Source organism: Oncorhynchus mykiss, chromosome 17 (assembly GCF_057628025.1).
Source record: "Oncorhynchus mykiss isolate SJ-2025 chromosome 17, ASM5762802v1, whole genome shotgun sequence".
Classification (NCBI taxonomy): domain Eukaryota; kingdom Metazoa; phylum Chordata; class Actinopteri; order Salmoniformes; family Salmonidae; genus Oncorhynchus; species Oncorhynchus mykiss.
In genome coordinates, this window is record NC_143038.1 from 36,959,287 (window position 1) to 36,974,224 (window position 14,938).

Here is a 14,938-nt window from a genome sequence, read left to right on the forward strand (position 1 = left end):
CAGAATCATTGACTCCCCAACGTTCATCATAGTTATGGTTTCCCTTCTCAATCTGAGTGCGTAATTGAAATATTACATAAGTATGTCTGGTTAGCATGCTCCTTTATGTGATAGTAATTCAGCCGCACACTGACTCTATACACTCACTGACCTAAATTCTAATATATTAGACTTGGTAATGCAGTACGTTTGAAGTGTGATGGAGTGTATAAGAAGATCATTAAAATATCTAGCTTTAGTTGTGCATTGCTAGCTTTATTTAGTCTGCTGCACTCGCTATTGATGGATTGGATAGAGCTCGTTTTCTGAAATACCTTTTATTGAGAACGAAAGATGGTTTTACTGTGGCATACTATTCAGAACTCCGTAAGCTGTTCCGCTAGCCATTAACAAACTGTTATCTGCTCAGGTTCTAAAGTTGCATTATGTGTTTGTCAGGCTATTATTGTGACTCGTGTTTTTAATGTAACCTCGTTGTGTAATGTACAGGGAAGCCAGGGAGCCTGCAGCCGCGACCACCTAAAGACAGAGCGTCATCAGACAAGGCGGGGTCCAGGAAGCTACGGGTACACAGTGCAGGGAAGGAGAAATTGGCGCCTGGCTCAGGTGAGCTGTGTATGTATTATGAAAGCTTTAGAGAGCCTGTCTGTGTGAACTGGATTGTGTGTCTAAGTGTGAAGTGTGTGAAGTGTGGTGGTCTTAGGGTAGATGTTCTCTTTTCTGTTGTAAATGGACCCATAGACGCTGGACTTAGCCACCATGGAGACAGGAACCAACGACTTTTGACCCCCAGTGAGACGAGTGGAGACCAAACAGAAGGTCAGACACTTCTCTAAACTGACAAACTTTTTAAAAATGGATACAGCCGGGCTCCGGCTAGTGCTTCTGTTTCTGATTTGGGAGTGAAGTGAAGACACTTTAACCCCTTTATCCAGTTCCTACTCCAGAGCAGACATCCAACCATCACAATCTGGAGCTACAGTATGTGGCAGATGGCTTATCTGGCATGACACTTCCAAGGATGGTTCTTACCAAGATTTACTTCCATCTACCTCAATTAATTGGCAAGTTTGGCCAACTTTAGCCATTAGTATATTTGCCTCAGTAGTTTCCAGCTACAGTAATAAAACCCAGCTTCTGAAGTCTTACCCATTTCTACACATTTTATGCAGGATCATTGCTAAGGCTATGAAATACTTGTCTGAGTTTTTTTGTTAACCCCCCCACCCCAGCCACACTAAATGCACACTTTTTTTGCTCTAAGCCCATTTATGGGTTGTTCCCATCTCCAAAAGCCTGGAGCTGTCCCTGTGCTGTGCAGGAGGCAGCACTGCAGCCCTTCCCTCTTACTCTCAGTCTAAGTGCAGTACGTTCATTAATGGTAATGGCACATTAAATAAGAGTCAGAGGGGGAAGTCCCGTGGGTTTGGCTCAGGGTCTTCCACCCAGCAGCACAATTAGAAAAGGTGATTATAGTGTTGAGACAAAAGTGCGTTGAATGTCCATAGACATTTCATACCGCTGAACTACTAGGCTGCATCCCAAATGACACACTATTTCCTGTATGGTAAGTAGCCTTGCGCGAGGCAGAATGGCTCATAGGAGCAGGAGTCAGTAGCTTGAGGCAGCTTGATTTACAAGTATACCCCTTGGACAGGACAATAGTCTATCACAGGAACTTACTCCCAAGCAGAGAAGCATCAAATCAAATAAAACATTTTTTTATTTTTTATTTCACCTTTATTTAACCAGGTAGGCCAGTTGAGAACAAGTTCTCATTTACAACTGCGACCTGGCCAAGATAATGCAAAGCAGTGCAACAAATACAACAACACCGAGTTACACATAAACAAACGTACAGTCAATAACACAAAATAAAAGAAAAATAGAAAAATCTATGTGCAGTTTGTGCAAATGTAGAAGGGTAGGGAGGTAAGCAATAAATAGGCCCTAGAGGCGAAAATAATTACAATTTAGCATTAATACTGGAGTGATAGATGTGCAGAAGATGAATGTGCAAGTAGAGATACTGGGGTGCAAAAGAGCAGAAGGGTAAGTAATAATATGGGGATGAGGTAGTCGAGTGTGCTATTTACAGATTGGCTGTGTGTCAGGTCCTGACCTTAGTTCCTTTTTTATGTCTCTGTTTTAGTTTGGTCATAGCGTGAGTTGGGGTGGGCATTCTATGTTGTGTATTCTAGGTTTTGTATTTCTGTGTTTGGCCTGGTATGGTTCCCAATCAGAGGCAGCTGTCGATCGTTGTCTCTGATTGAGAACCATACTTAGGCAGCCTGTTTTCCCACTATGGGTTGTGGGTAGTTGTTTTCTGTGTCTGTGTTTTACCATACAGAACTGTTTTGGTTTTCATTTATTTCTCTTGTTCTTTTGTATTCAGTGTTCGGTTATATTTCATTAAAATATGGACACTTACCACGCTGCGCATTGGTCCGATCTTTCCTTCTCCTCAGAAGAAGAGGAGGAAAACCGTTACACTGTGTACAGTGATTGGTAAGCTGCTCTGACAGCTGATGCTTATAGTTAGACAGTCTATATAAGACTCCAGCTTCAGAGATTTTTGCAATTCCTTCCAGTTATTGACAGCAGAAAACTGGAAGGAAAGGCAGCCAATGGAAGTGGTGACTTTGGGGATGACGAGTGCAATATACCTGTTGGAGTGCGTGCTACGTGTGGGTGTTGCTATGGTGACCAGTGAGCTGAGATAAGGGGGGGACTTTACCTAGCAAAGACTTATAGATGACCTGGAGCTAGTGGGTTTGGCGACGGATATGAAGTGAGGGCCAGCCAACGAGAGCATACAGGTCGCAGTGGTGGGTAGTATATGGGGCTTTGGTGACAAAACGGATGGCACTGTCTACATCCAGTTTGCTGAATAGAGTGTTGGGGGCTATTTTGTAGATGACATCGTCAAAGTCAAGGATCGGTAGGATAGTCAGTTTTACGAGGGTATGTTTGGTGGTATGAGTGAAGGAGGCTTTGTCACGAAATAGGAAGTTGATTCTATATTTAATTTTGGATTGGAGATGCTTAATGTGAGTCTGGAAGGAGAGTCTACAGTCTGACTGTAGTTGTACAGTTGTTGTAGTTGTCCACATATTCTAGGTCATAAAAATGTTATGCGCCGAATACAACAGGCCTTACCGTGAAATTCTTACTTACAAGCCCTTAACCAACAATGCAGTTCAAGGAAAATAGTTATATATTTACTAAATAAATTAAAGTATAAAATAAAAAGTACATAACAAAAACGAGGCCAAATGCAGGGGGTATCGGTACAGAGTCAATGTGCAGGGGGTACAGGTTAGTTGAGGTAATTTGAACATGTAGGTAGGAGTAAAGTGACTATGCGTAGATAATAAACAGCGTGTAGCAGCAGTGTAAAAAGGGGGAGGCGCTCCGGTACCGCTTGCCGTGCGATAACAGAGAGAATAGTCTAAGACTTGGGTGACTGGAGTCTATGACAATTTTTTGGGTCTTCCGCTGACACCGCCTAGTATATAAAGTTGAAGTCGGAAGTTTACATACACTTGGGTTGGAGTCATTAAAACTAGTTTTTCAACCACTCCACAAATTTCTTGTTAACAAACTGTAGTTTTGGCAAGTCGGTTAGGACATCTACTTTGTGCATGACACAAGTAATTTTTCCAACAAGTGTTTATAGACAGATTATTTAACTTATAACTCACTGTATCACAATTCTAGTGGGTCAGAAGTTTACATACACTAAGTTGACTGGGCCTTTAAACAGCTGGGAAAATTCCAGAAAATGATGTCATGGCTTTGGAAGCTTCTGATAGGCTAATTGACATCATTTGAGTCAATTGGAGGTGTACCTGTAGATGTATTCCAAGGCCTACCTTCAAACTCAGTGCCTCAGTGCTTGACATCTTGGGAAAATCTAAAGAAATCAGCCAAGCCAAAAAAAATGGTGTATCTCCACACGTCTGGTTCATCCCTGAGAGCAATTTTCAAATACCTGAAGGTGCCATGTTCATCTGTACAAACAATAGTACACAAGTATAAACACCATGGAATCATACAGCCATCATACCGCTCAGGAAGGAGACCCCTTCTGTCTCCTAGAGATTAACGTACTTTAGTGCGAAAAGTGCAAATCAATCCCAGAACAACAGCAAATAACCTTGTGAAGATGCTGTAGGAAACAGACACAAAAGTATCTATATCCACAGTAAAACGAGTCCTACATCGACATAACCTGAAAGGCCGCTCAGTAAGGAAGAATCCAATGCTCCAAACCACCATAAAAAAACAGACTACGGTTTGCAACTGCATATGGGGACAAAGAAGAAATGTCCTCTAGTCTGATGAAACAAAAAGAGAACCATTGTTATGTTTGGAGGAGGCTTGCAGGCCGAAGAACACCATCCCAACCGTGAAGCACATGGGTGCAGCATCATCTAGTGGGGGTGATTTGCTGCAGGAGGGACTGGTGCACTTCACAAAATAGATGGCATCATGAGGCAGGAAAATTATATTGAAGCAACATCTTAAGACATCAGTCAGGAAGTTAAAGCTTGGTCGCAAATGGGTCTTCCAAAAGAACAATGACCCCAAGCACACTTCCAAAGTTGTGGCAAAATGGCTTAAGGACAACAAAGTCAAGGTATTGAAGTGGCCATCACAAAGCCCTGACCTCAATCCTATAGAACATTTGTGGGCAGAACTGAAAAAGCGTGTGTGAGCAAGGAGGCCTGCAAATCTGACTCAGTTACACCAGCTCTTCCAGGAGGAATGGGCCAAAATTCACCCAACTTATTGTGGGAAGCTTGTGGAACGCTACCCAAACTGTTTGACCCAAGTTAAACTATTAAAGGCAATGCTACCAAATACTAATTGAGTATATGTAAACTTCTGACCCACTGGGAATGTGATGAAATAAATAAAAGCTGAAATAAATAATTATCTTTGCTATTATTCTGACACTACACATTCTTAAAATAAAGTGGTGATCCTAACAGACCTAAGACAGAACATTTTTACTACTACTAAATGTCAGGAATTGTGAAAAATGTTGATTAAATGTATTTGGCCAAGGTGTATGTAAACTTCCGACTTCAACTGTAGGTCCTGGATGGCAGGAAGCTTGGCACCAGTGATGTATTGTGCCGTACACCCTACCCTCTGTAGCGCCTTGCGGGCAGATGCCAACAGTTGCCATACCGGGCGGTGATGCAACCGGTCAGGATGCTCTCGATGGTGCACCTTTTTGAGGATCTGAGGACACATGCCAAGTATTTTCAGTATCCTGAGGAATAGATGTTGTCGTGCCCTCTTCACGACAGTTTTGGTGTGTTTCAACCATGATAGGTCTTAGTTATGTGGACACCAAGGAATTTGAAACTCTCAACCCGCTCCACTACAGCCCTGTCGATGTAAATGGGGGCCTGTTCAGCCTTCCTTTTCTTGTAGTCCACGATCACCTTTGTCTTGCTCACATTGAGGGGGAGGTTGTTGTCCTGAAGGTCTCTGACCTCCTCCCTATAGGCTGTCTCATCATTGTCAGTGATCAGGCCTACCAATGTTGTGTCGTCAACAAACTTAACGATGGTGTTGGAGTCGTGCTTGGCTACACAGTCGTGGGTGAACAGGGAGTACAGGAGGGGACTAGGTTTGCACCCCTGAGGGGCCCCGGTGTTGAGGATCCACGTGGCAGATGTGTTGTTGCCTACCCTTACCACCTTTGGGTGGCCCGTCAGGAAGTCCAGGATCCAGTTGCAGAGGGAGGTGTTTAGTCCCAGGGTCCTTAGCTTAGTGATGAGCTTCATGGGCACTATCGGGTACCATTTACAGTCTTTGGTGTGACTTGGCCTGAAATCGAACTCCCAACCTTCCAATCTCTGGGCGGACACTAACCAGAATGCCACTGAATTAAAATTCCAAATGTGGTGCACTACTGGTTTTAACCAGAGGTCTATGGGTCCTGGTCAAAATAAGTGCACTAAATATCAATCAAATTTATTGATAAAGCCCTTCTTACATCAGCTGATGTCACAAAGTGCTGTACAGAAACCCAGCTTAAAACCCCAAACAGCAAGCAATGCAGGTGTAGAAACACGGTGGCTAGGAAAAACTCCCTAGAAAGGCCAGAACCTAGGAAGAAACCTAGAGAGGAACCAGGCTATGAGGGGTGGCCAGTCCTATTCTGGCTGTGCTATGTGGAGATAATTACAGAATATGGCCAAGATGTTCAAATGTTCATAGATGACCAGCGTTGTCAAATAATAATAATCACAGTGGTTGTAGATGGTGCAACAGGTCAGCACATCAGGAGTAAATGTCAGTTTGCTTTTCATAGCCAATCATTCAGAGTATCTACCTTTCCTGCTGTCTCTAGAGAGTTGAAAACAGCAGGTCTGGTCTGACAGGTAGCACGTCCGGTGAACAGGTCAGTGTTCCATAGCCGCAGGCAGAACAGTTGAAACTGGAGCAGCAGCACGACCAGGTGGACTGGGGACAGCAAGGAGTCATCAGGCCAGGTAGTCCTGAGGCATGGTCCTACGGTTCAGGTCCTCCGAGAGAGAGAAAGAAGGAGAGAAAGAAAGAGCGAAAAAGAGAGAGAGAATTAGAGAGAGCATACTTAAATTCACACAGGACAATGGCTAAAACAGGAGAAATACTCCAGATTTAACAGACTGACCCTAGCCCCCCGACACATAAACTATTGCAGCATAAATACTGGCGGCTGAGACAGGAGGGGTCGGGAGACATTGTGGCCCCGTCCGACGATACCCCCCGCACAGGGCCAAACAGACAGAATATAACCCCACCCACTTTGCCGAAGCACAGCCCCCACACCACTAGAGGGATATCTCCAACCACCAACTTAGGGAATAGGGTTTAATTTGGGAAGCAGCCATAGAGCCTAGCTCGCTGAAAGTATTAGGATTCATTAGTTACGTTTGGTCTGATGAGAGTCACTTGAACATAGTGGATGGATGGGCTCTTGAGTGTGTGAATCACAGGAGTTTGGAGACACCTTAATTGGGGAGGACGGGTATGTGGTAATGGCTGAAGCGGAATAAGTGGAGAGGTATCAACATCTAACACATGGTTCCCATGTGTTTGATACTATTCCATTCACTCCATTCCAGCCCTTATCATGAGCTGTCCTCCCCTCAGCAGCCTCCACTGGAGTGAATGAACATGATGTTTTCCAAGTCTGGACCTCCTAAGTGGGCCTGGACTCCATTGGTGAACATTTCACAGCATACATACACATACAGCCAATGTCATTGTGTGCAATAAGCCAACGCTACTATTAATCAGCTTGGATGACATGCAGTCAGGCCTCTGGAGCAGTGTGTTCCTGCCTGGGTGTTTTCTAATGCCAGGGCCTGTAGACAGACCCCATGGGCAGAGGTATGGGTGTGTGAGCGATGATTCTGCGGCAGAATGGCGCCCACACTACTAATGATGTCGTTTGTGTGCCGGCGGGTGAGCCCCGCTCTACCAAGGCGAAGCGTTTTTCTCCCCCAGTCCCTCCCTGCATACCACAGACAAATACATTCGCAATCGTTTTCAATGCTTCGGCTTACGCTTATGCATATTTGAAATGCTCATTAAGGCATTATGCCTCTATTAACAAAAACCTGACCAAAATATATACATCTATGCAGGAGTGGAAATTAACGCAGGCCCGCTTTTGGCAACCATGCCATAATCGAATTCATTTCATTCTGCCGTACTGTGATTAGGCAGTAGTTATTTGCATATATGAAAATGAACCCAGGCAGGCAGAGAACAGCAGGAGGTTTTCCTGATGATGAAGAAATTAAGATGGATCCATTGATCACTGTAATAAGATCTCTGTCATTATTCTGGATTCATCATCACCATTGCTCGTTGACTCAAGAGGGGTGTCTTACACAAGAGGCTTGGGCTGTGCATTAGCAGCCTACGCACTCTGATATTGAATACTCCTCATGGATTGTGCAATCCATTCATCCGAGGTTAGGCATTGTGTTTTCATTGTATGAATTTAGTAAGGTGGAACTTAGTTTTAGTATCAATGATACAGTTGTAGCTAACGATCACGGGACGAGCAAATCGAGTCAACAAGAACCATTGGAGAAGACAATCAGAGCAGTCTCATGTTTTTATTGACTGTAAAGCTGTTGTTGTTGTTATTCTTCTCTTAGACAAGTTGTTGTCTCCCAGACCTGTTGACGAGGACAGAACCTGTTTGGAGCCCTCCAAATCTTCTCCAGAGCTTCTGTCTGGCCAGTCGACCCCTGTCCCTGACCTCCCCCCATCACCATTACCCCTGCAGGACTCGGACAGTGATGACAGTGAAGGGGAGAGTGATGTGGATGAAGTCTCTGAGCCTCAGTTCTCAGTGGAAAACGTGTTCACCTTCTCTTCTTGGCCCCACTCAGCCAAGCGAGGACAGGGACAAGGATATGGAGACCAGGGACAGGGCCAGGGACATGGAGAGACCTGCTGGACTGAGGAGGCAGCTCAGGCCACTGACACCTACGGCCAGCAGGACACGGGAGGGCACAGGGGGGCCAGGCCAGACGACGACTTCCTCGCCAGCGAGAGTGAGGAGGTATGTCTATGTGTCTCAAACGACTGGGTCTGTTCCAGATTTGCTGGAGGATGAAGAGTACACACACACACACACAAGACCCTGTGCCCCCTGACACAGTCCTCTCAACATAATTGTTTTTCTTCTTCAAAACATTTAGTTGCTCTGGTACATTTAGCTTCAATAGAAACCTCAATAAAAACCTCAACAATAGGAACCTCAGAGATTGTACAATAGAAACCTCTCTGACCCCCCATGACCTTCAGATCCCCTGAATAAGCAGTCCTACCACCGCCACACAACAACTCCAGTAGGAGCTGCTTCCTTAAAGCAATTGTTTGAAACTGAAAAAAAAAGTTGAGACACTCTATGGGCCAATAAAATGATAGATTTTAAACTTAACCAAAGCATCAACTAAGTGTATATAATAACTAATTATACTCTTAAATCGTATATCTGAGACCATTAGTGCAAAGTGATTGTGATGTGTTATTGTCTCACCTACTTATCTTAAGATGAATGCTCTAACTGTAAGTCGCTCTGGATAAGACCGTCTGCTAAATGACTCTAATGTAAATATAAAATGTAAGAAAGTGTTTACACAGCAATGTAACCCAGTAATAAAGAGCTGCTGATAAAGAGCTGATGAGGAGAATTTTATAAGTAACGAGTACAAAGGCTATTATCGTTAGATGTATTCAAAGGAAAACAAATTGTCTTGACTGGTTTTAAATTTAAGAAGGAATATAATTATTCAGATTTAAGACTTTCATTAACAGTCAAATTCAGAATAAATGGCGGGTCCTTGAGGTGCTCATTGTTCCTTTCTTGGCTTTGCCTAATGGATTCCGCAAGGAGACAAAAAAGCAGTGAGGGTCAGTTCTTTTATACATTCAGTCCATTTCTATATGAAAGAAAAAAATATGATTCAGTTTATTTTTTTATGGGTCCTGTATGAGAAATATAATTCACTTTGTTGTGTGAGAAACGTATCACTCCGCTGGCTCAGACTAGTTAACTTCCATTAGAATTGAGAATATATAGTGTTCATCCTCAATTCAGTTGTGTGTGAGATAGAGAAAGATAATTTAGTTGTTGTGTTGATCCGTCTCTCTCTCTCTCTCCTCTACTGTCCTGAGGGAAATCAGTTTCATCTTCAACATACATATGCTCTGCTACTGTTAATTAGGCCACTTTGATTGATGTCTCTCTAAGTGTGTGTGTGTGTGTGTGTGTGTGTGTGTGTGTGTGTGTGTGTGTGTGTGTGTGTGTGTGTGTGTGTGTGTGTGTGTGTGTGTGTGTGTGTGTGTGTGTGTTAGCTGCTCTGCTAGTCTAGAAGAACATATTGTAAAACCTCTGGAGCTTTCTATTTTTCTTTCAATTCCCATCTTGTTCTGTTTGCTTGTTTTCAGCCAATCATATTACTCTGGGAGACCAAGGTTAATTTGAATAAACAACAGACTAGACAGTAGTCACACAGCATGTTTTAGGTAATTCATGGGTTCAAATATCCAACATCACAGCTTACTACCATATCCACAGATAGTCCCAGTTGGCCTTAAAAAAAAACTGTTATTAAACACTGAAAATAGCTTCCTCCTGTCCCTAACCTACAGTACCAGTCAAAAGTTTGGACACACCTACTCATTCAAGGGTTTTTCTTTATTTGTACTATTTTCTACATTGTAGAATAATAGTGAAGACATCACAACTATGAAATAACACATATGGAATCATATAGTAACCAAAATTCTCAAATTTGGACTCATCAGACCAAAGGATAGATATCTATCGGTCTAATGTCCGTTGCTCGTGTTTCTTGGCCAAAGCAAGTCTCTTCTTCTTATTGGTGTCCTTTAGTAGTGGTAGACTGACCTTCATGTCTTAAAGTAATGATGGACTGTCATTTCTCTTTGCTTATTTGAGCTGTCCTTGTCATAATATGGACCTGGTCTTTAACCAAATTGGGCTATCTTCTGTATACCACCCATACCTTGTTACAACACAACTGATTGGCTTAAACACATTAAGAAGGAAAGAAATTCCACAAATGAAGGCACACCTGTTAATTTAAATCCATTCCAGGTGACTACCCCATGAATCTGGTCGAGAGAATGCCAAGAGTGTGCAAAGTTGTCATCAAGGCAAAGAGTGGCTACTTTGAAGAATCTCCAATATATTTGTATTTGTTTAACACTTTTTTGGTTACTACATGATTCCATATGTGTTATTTCATAGTTTTGATGTCCTCACTATTATTCTACATTGTAGAAAATAGTACAAATAAAGAAAAACTTTTGAATTAGTATATGTGTCCAATCTCTTGACTGGCACTGTATGTCGGAACCAAAAGACAGATTGCCCTAAAAGTGTAACTACATAAAATACAATGTTACCAACGAGGGAAATCAGATTATTCTTCCTTATTTATTCCATGTGTAACTCTGTGTTGTTGTATGTGTCGAACTGCTGTGCTTTATCTTGGCCAGGTCGCAGTTGTAAATGAGAACTTGTTCTCAACTAGCCTACCTGGTTAAATAAAGGTGAAATAAAAAAATAAGATAAAATAAATGTATCCCTGATTATTACTAGATAGTTCATTCATATGGACATCCACATTCGATGCCTCGTCCCAGTGGACATCCACATTCGATGCCTCGTCCCAGTGGACATCCACATTCGATGCCTCGTCCCAGTGGACATCCACATTCGATGCCTCGTCCCAGTGGACATCCACATTCGATGCCTCGTCCCAGTGGACATCCACATTCGATGCCTCGTCCCAGTGGACATCCACATTCGATGCCTCGTCCCAGTGGACATCCACATTCGATGCCTCGTCCCAGTTGGATCATGCTTAGTAAATGGCCATGCCAGAGGTGTTGACTCTAAACTGACATCAGTGCCCCATTCAATGATATACGATTCTGAGCATGAAACGAAAAGCAGCAGAAGAAAAGGATGAGAAGAGAGGTAAAAGGGAGGAAGAGGAGGAGTGAAGAAGAGTCAGTAGGGTTCGGGCTAGGAGTCAAACTTAACATGCCCTATCACCAGGTTGTCCTCATTAGTGAACCAGGAACCAGAGCCGTCTGCTTTCAAGCCAAACCTACCGAGACCATTAGCCGGGATGAAAGCCTAGCGCTTTACACTACTTTAAAGCCATTTTAGCCTCTGCCAGCTAAGCAAGACTAATGTTGAGTCTTTTCAGATAGCCTGCTGCCATAGTTAATTGCAAGTAATTTGGGACGTGGGATACCAGCCCACGGCTAGCCGCCAGTATGGAATCGTACAGTACAGCCGTAGCAGTTTATTAGCTAGCTGGCCGGCACACGCATTCTTTTGCATTAATCTGTGGCAGGGTGTGCTATAATTCCCTTCTTGAGGCAGACGTCTTTTTCTTTCAAGGTGTTGCGTCAGTGCCTCCTCTGTCCTTTTAGATATGCCTGCCTGGCTACGATTACTCATATTCTAATAATAAAATAAATAAAAAAATCCTATTTTTAAACTGTTCCTCTCTATTTCTCCCAGGAAGAGACCTCCTCCAGGTTCCTCTATCAGAGGTCCAGTGTCCCCCCCAGCCCGGGTACTCCTGGTGTTCCCTCCAGCTCCACCCCTGGTATCCCCGGATCATCAGGCCTAGATGAGGACACTCTGCCCAGAGCACGGCCTGGGTCCAGTGGTGCAGACCGAACATTTACCATAGAGCGAACCCTAACCCACACAGACCCTGCAGGGTGTAAAACCAGGCTGGCTCCCCACACTGACTCCCAAGCATACAGGAGAACATTAGAGGTGCCTGGGATGGTCCCAACCCGCTGCCGGTCACCCTGTCAGGGTACCAGGCAGGGGCAGAGACACAGCAGTCTGGGCCAGTCTGGACCTGAGGGAAGAAAAGGGGGAGCGAGCCAGACTCAGGACAGGAGCAGCAGCAGGACATCACTGAGCAGGAGATCTCTGCGAGAGATCATCCCCCGAGGAGACGCCACATTAGACAAGGTTAGGTACTGTCTGTCTGCAGCCAGGAATTTAGTATTCACAATCACATCCTTATTATCGCACTGTCTTCGTCAGAAGCTCTTACCCGCCCTGTGGGACAGAACAGAAGCACATGATTTACCAAGAGAGAGAAAGTTCTGCTGTTAACTCCGCCATCTTCCATTTCCTTCTATACTTCTCATGTTATAATTAAGTGAGCAGCTGTCAAGTGACCATCAGTCCTGACTGTCTCTTGCCACTCTGGGATGGAGGCCCTGGGTGGAAGGGAGGCCCTGGGTGGGATGAGAGGGAGGGAGCCCCTAGGAGAGAAGGATGAGGGGGGAGCGAGAAAGAGGGAGGGAGAACCTGTCTGAGAGTCTAATTGAGCAGCCAGCCACATGCCTGATGCCACAACCGACGGGGATTTACAGTTGTCAAAACACATCAGATGTGCCACCGTGTGATTCCTCCCCAAGACAACAGACTGATCATCAGTAACTTCAAGTTATAGCCTAGTAGTCACATATACAGGACATGGATGTATCATATTCAAGTTATAGCCTAGTAGTCACATATACAGGACATGGATGTATAATATTCAAGTTATAGCCTAGTAGTCACATATACAGGACATGGATGTATCATATTCAAGTTATAGCCTAGTAGTCACATATACAGGACATGGATGTATCATATTCAAGTTATAGCCTAGTAGTCACATATACAGGACATGGATGTATCATATTCAAGTTATAGTCTAGTAGTCACATATACAGGACATGGATGTATCACAAGGGTGAAAGTATAGCATGTCCTCATATTTTCTCTTCAGTCTGCCTCATGTTTTGCTTCTTCAAGCTGAGATTCCTACTAGCTACTTGTGCCTATAGTACTTTATTTAGTTAAACCTAGAGTTCTCTGTGATTGTTTTTCTTCAGTGGTCTGTGTTTACAGTAGTATACTGTATAGTAGTTTTATCAATAGAAAAGCACTGCAAATTCCTGGATTTCCCCCCTCTGAAAACATGTAGTTACAAGTCTGCCGGTTGAAATGTCCCAGACCAGCTGAAAAGAAATCTCTGTTTTGATACAGATAGATACAGTGAGTTTGTCGGTGCCCCTTGTTGATCCTCATTCTCCCACAGACATATCGCCAAAGCTTAATAATAGATAGAAAACAGGGAATCAGTGGCGTGGGTAGAGGGATACACAAAGAGCGAGGGAGTGAGAAGAAAAGAGGGAGCAGAGTGCATGTTGAACGAGGGATGTAGAATTATCACTGGGAACTGTAGGAGAGAACAGTCATTCCCCTTGACCTCTCACAACAGAAGAGAGCCCACTGTTTAATTAAAGATGCGGTGTGTGTCCCAAATGGCACCCTATTCCCTGTAACGTGCAATTATTTTAACCAGGGCTGTGGGCAAAAGTAGTGCACTATATAGGGAATATGGTGCCGTTTGGGACACAGCCAGGAAACTCTGAGAAGTCTGAAGAGAGTTTTCAGGGGAGAGGAAAGGTCCCTTTTGACAAAGAGTGGATGTGACAGTCATGTGGCTGCCTGCTTTGTGCCAGTCTTTCTTTTATGGTCGGGGTTGACTCCTCTCCGATGCTCAAGTGGTTGCAGTCAGGATGGGCTTAGATAGAAGAGAGTGAGGAAGAGAAGAGAGAGAGAAGCTTAGATAGAAGAAGAGTGAGTGAGGAAATGTAGAGAGAAGCTTGTTAAAGGGCTTGGCATCGTGCTGTTCAGCTTCTGATGGCATGATGACACGCCGTGTCGCACCCGCCCGCCTGCCTGCCTGTCTCTCCCCTCATCCCTCGCTTCCCCTCATCTCCTCTGCTCACATTAAAGTGTGTGATGTACAGAGCAGAGCAGAGCAGTGATCTAAGAGCAGGTTTGTCAGTCATGCTGTGCTGAGGAGAAGGATTCTGCGATTTAAAATAGAGAGGGTGAGAGAGAGGGTGTAGAGAGGTGGGGGGCTAGCTGTCACACCTTGAGGTGCCCGGGGCTCACTCCCTTCCCGCCTTCCAGCCGCTCCTCCTAAGAGGAACCAGGGGATCCATGATCAGAGCACAGTATTTTGTATTTTTTGAAATATTTTTCTAGGGATCCTCATTAGCTCTAGCTGACACAGCAGCTACTCTTCCTGAGGTCCACAAAAGACAGGGGAGTGGAGGGATCCCAAGCCCACAAAGGAGGCCTGCTGCCTGGGTCGCTGATGAGGCTCAGACACCCCCCTCAACCCTCACCTCATTGTAGTGGAACACACACAGCCCAGTAAGCTGCAGTCTTACAACCACTGACACACCCTACTCCATGTCCCCAGCAGGTAGCCAAGTGAAGGCTGTTGAGCTGTCCTCCCATCAAGTCAAATCAAATTGTATTTGTCACATGCGCCAA

General features: G+C 44.3%; 1 protein-coding gene across 2 annotated transcripts in view; it reads left to right on the forward strand.

The window, feature by feature from the left end:
- The window catches only part of cfap20dc (CFAP20 domain containing), a 54,359-nt gene that overhangs the window by 22,753 nt on the left and 16,668 nt on the right, over nt 1–14,938 (forward strand). Inside the window, exons 9-12 of one of the 2 annotated variants that reach the window (XM_090205445.1) lie at nt 490–615; nt 742–819; nt 8,247–8,587; nt 12,095–12,562. In XM_090205445.1, coding sequence (XP_090061571.1) covers nt 490–615; nt 742–819; nt 8,247–8,587; nt 12,095–12,562 — 1,013 coding nt within the window. Of the gene's footprint in view, nt 1–489; nt 616–741; nt 820–8,177; nt 8,588–12,094; nt 12,563–14,938 lie in introns of both variants that reach the window. The other variant, XM_090205444.1, reaches the window with a different exon arrangement.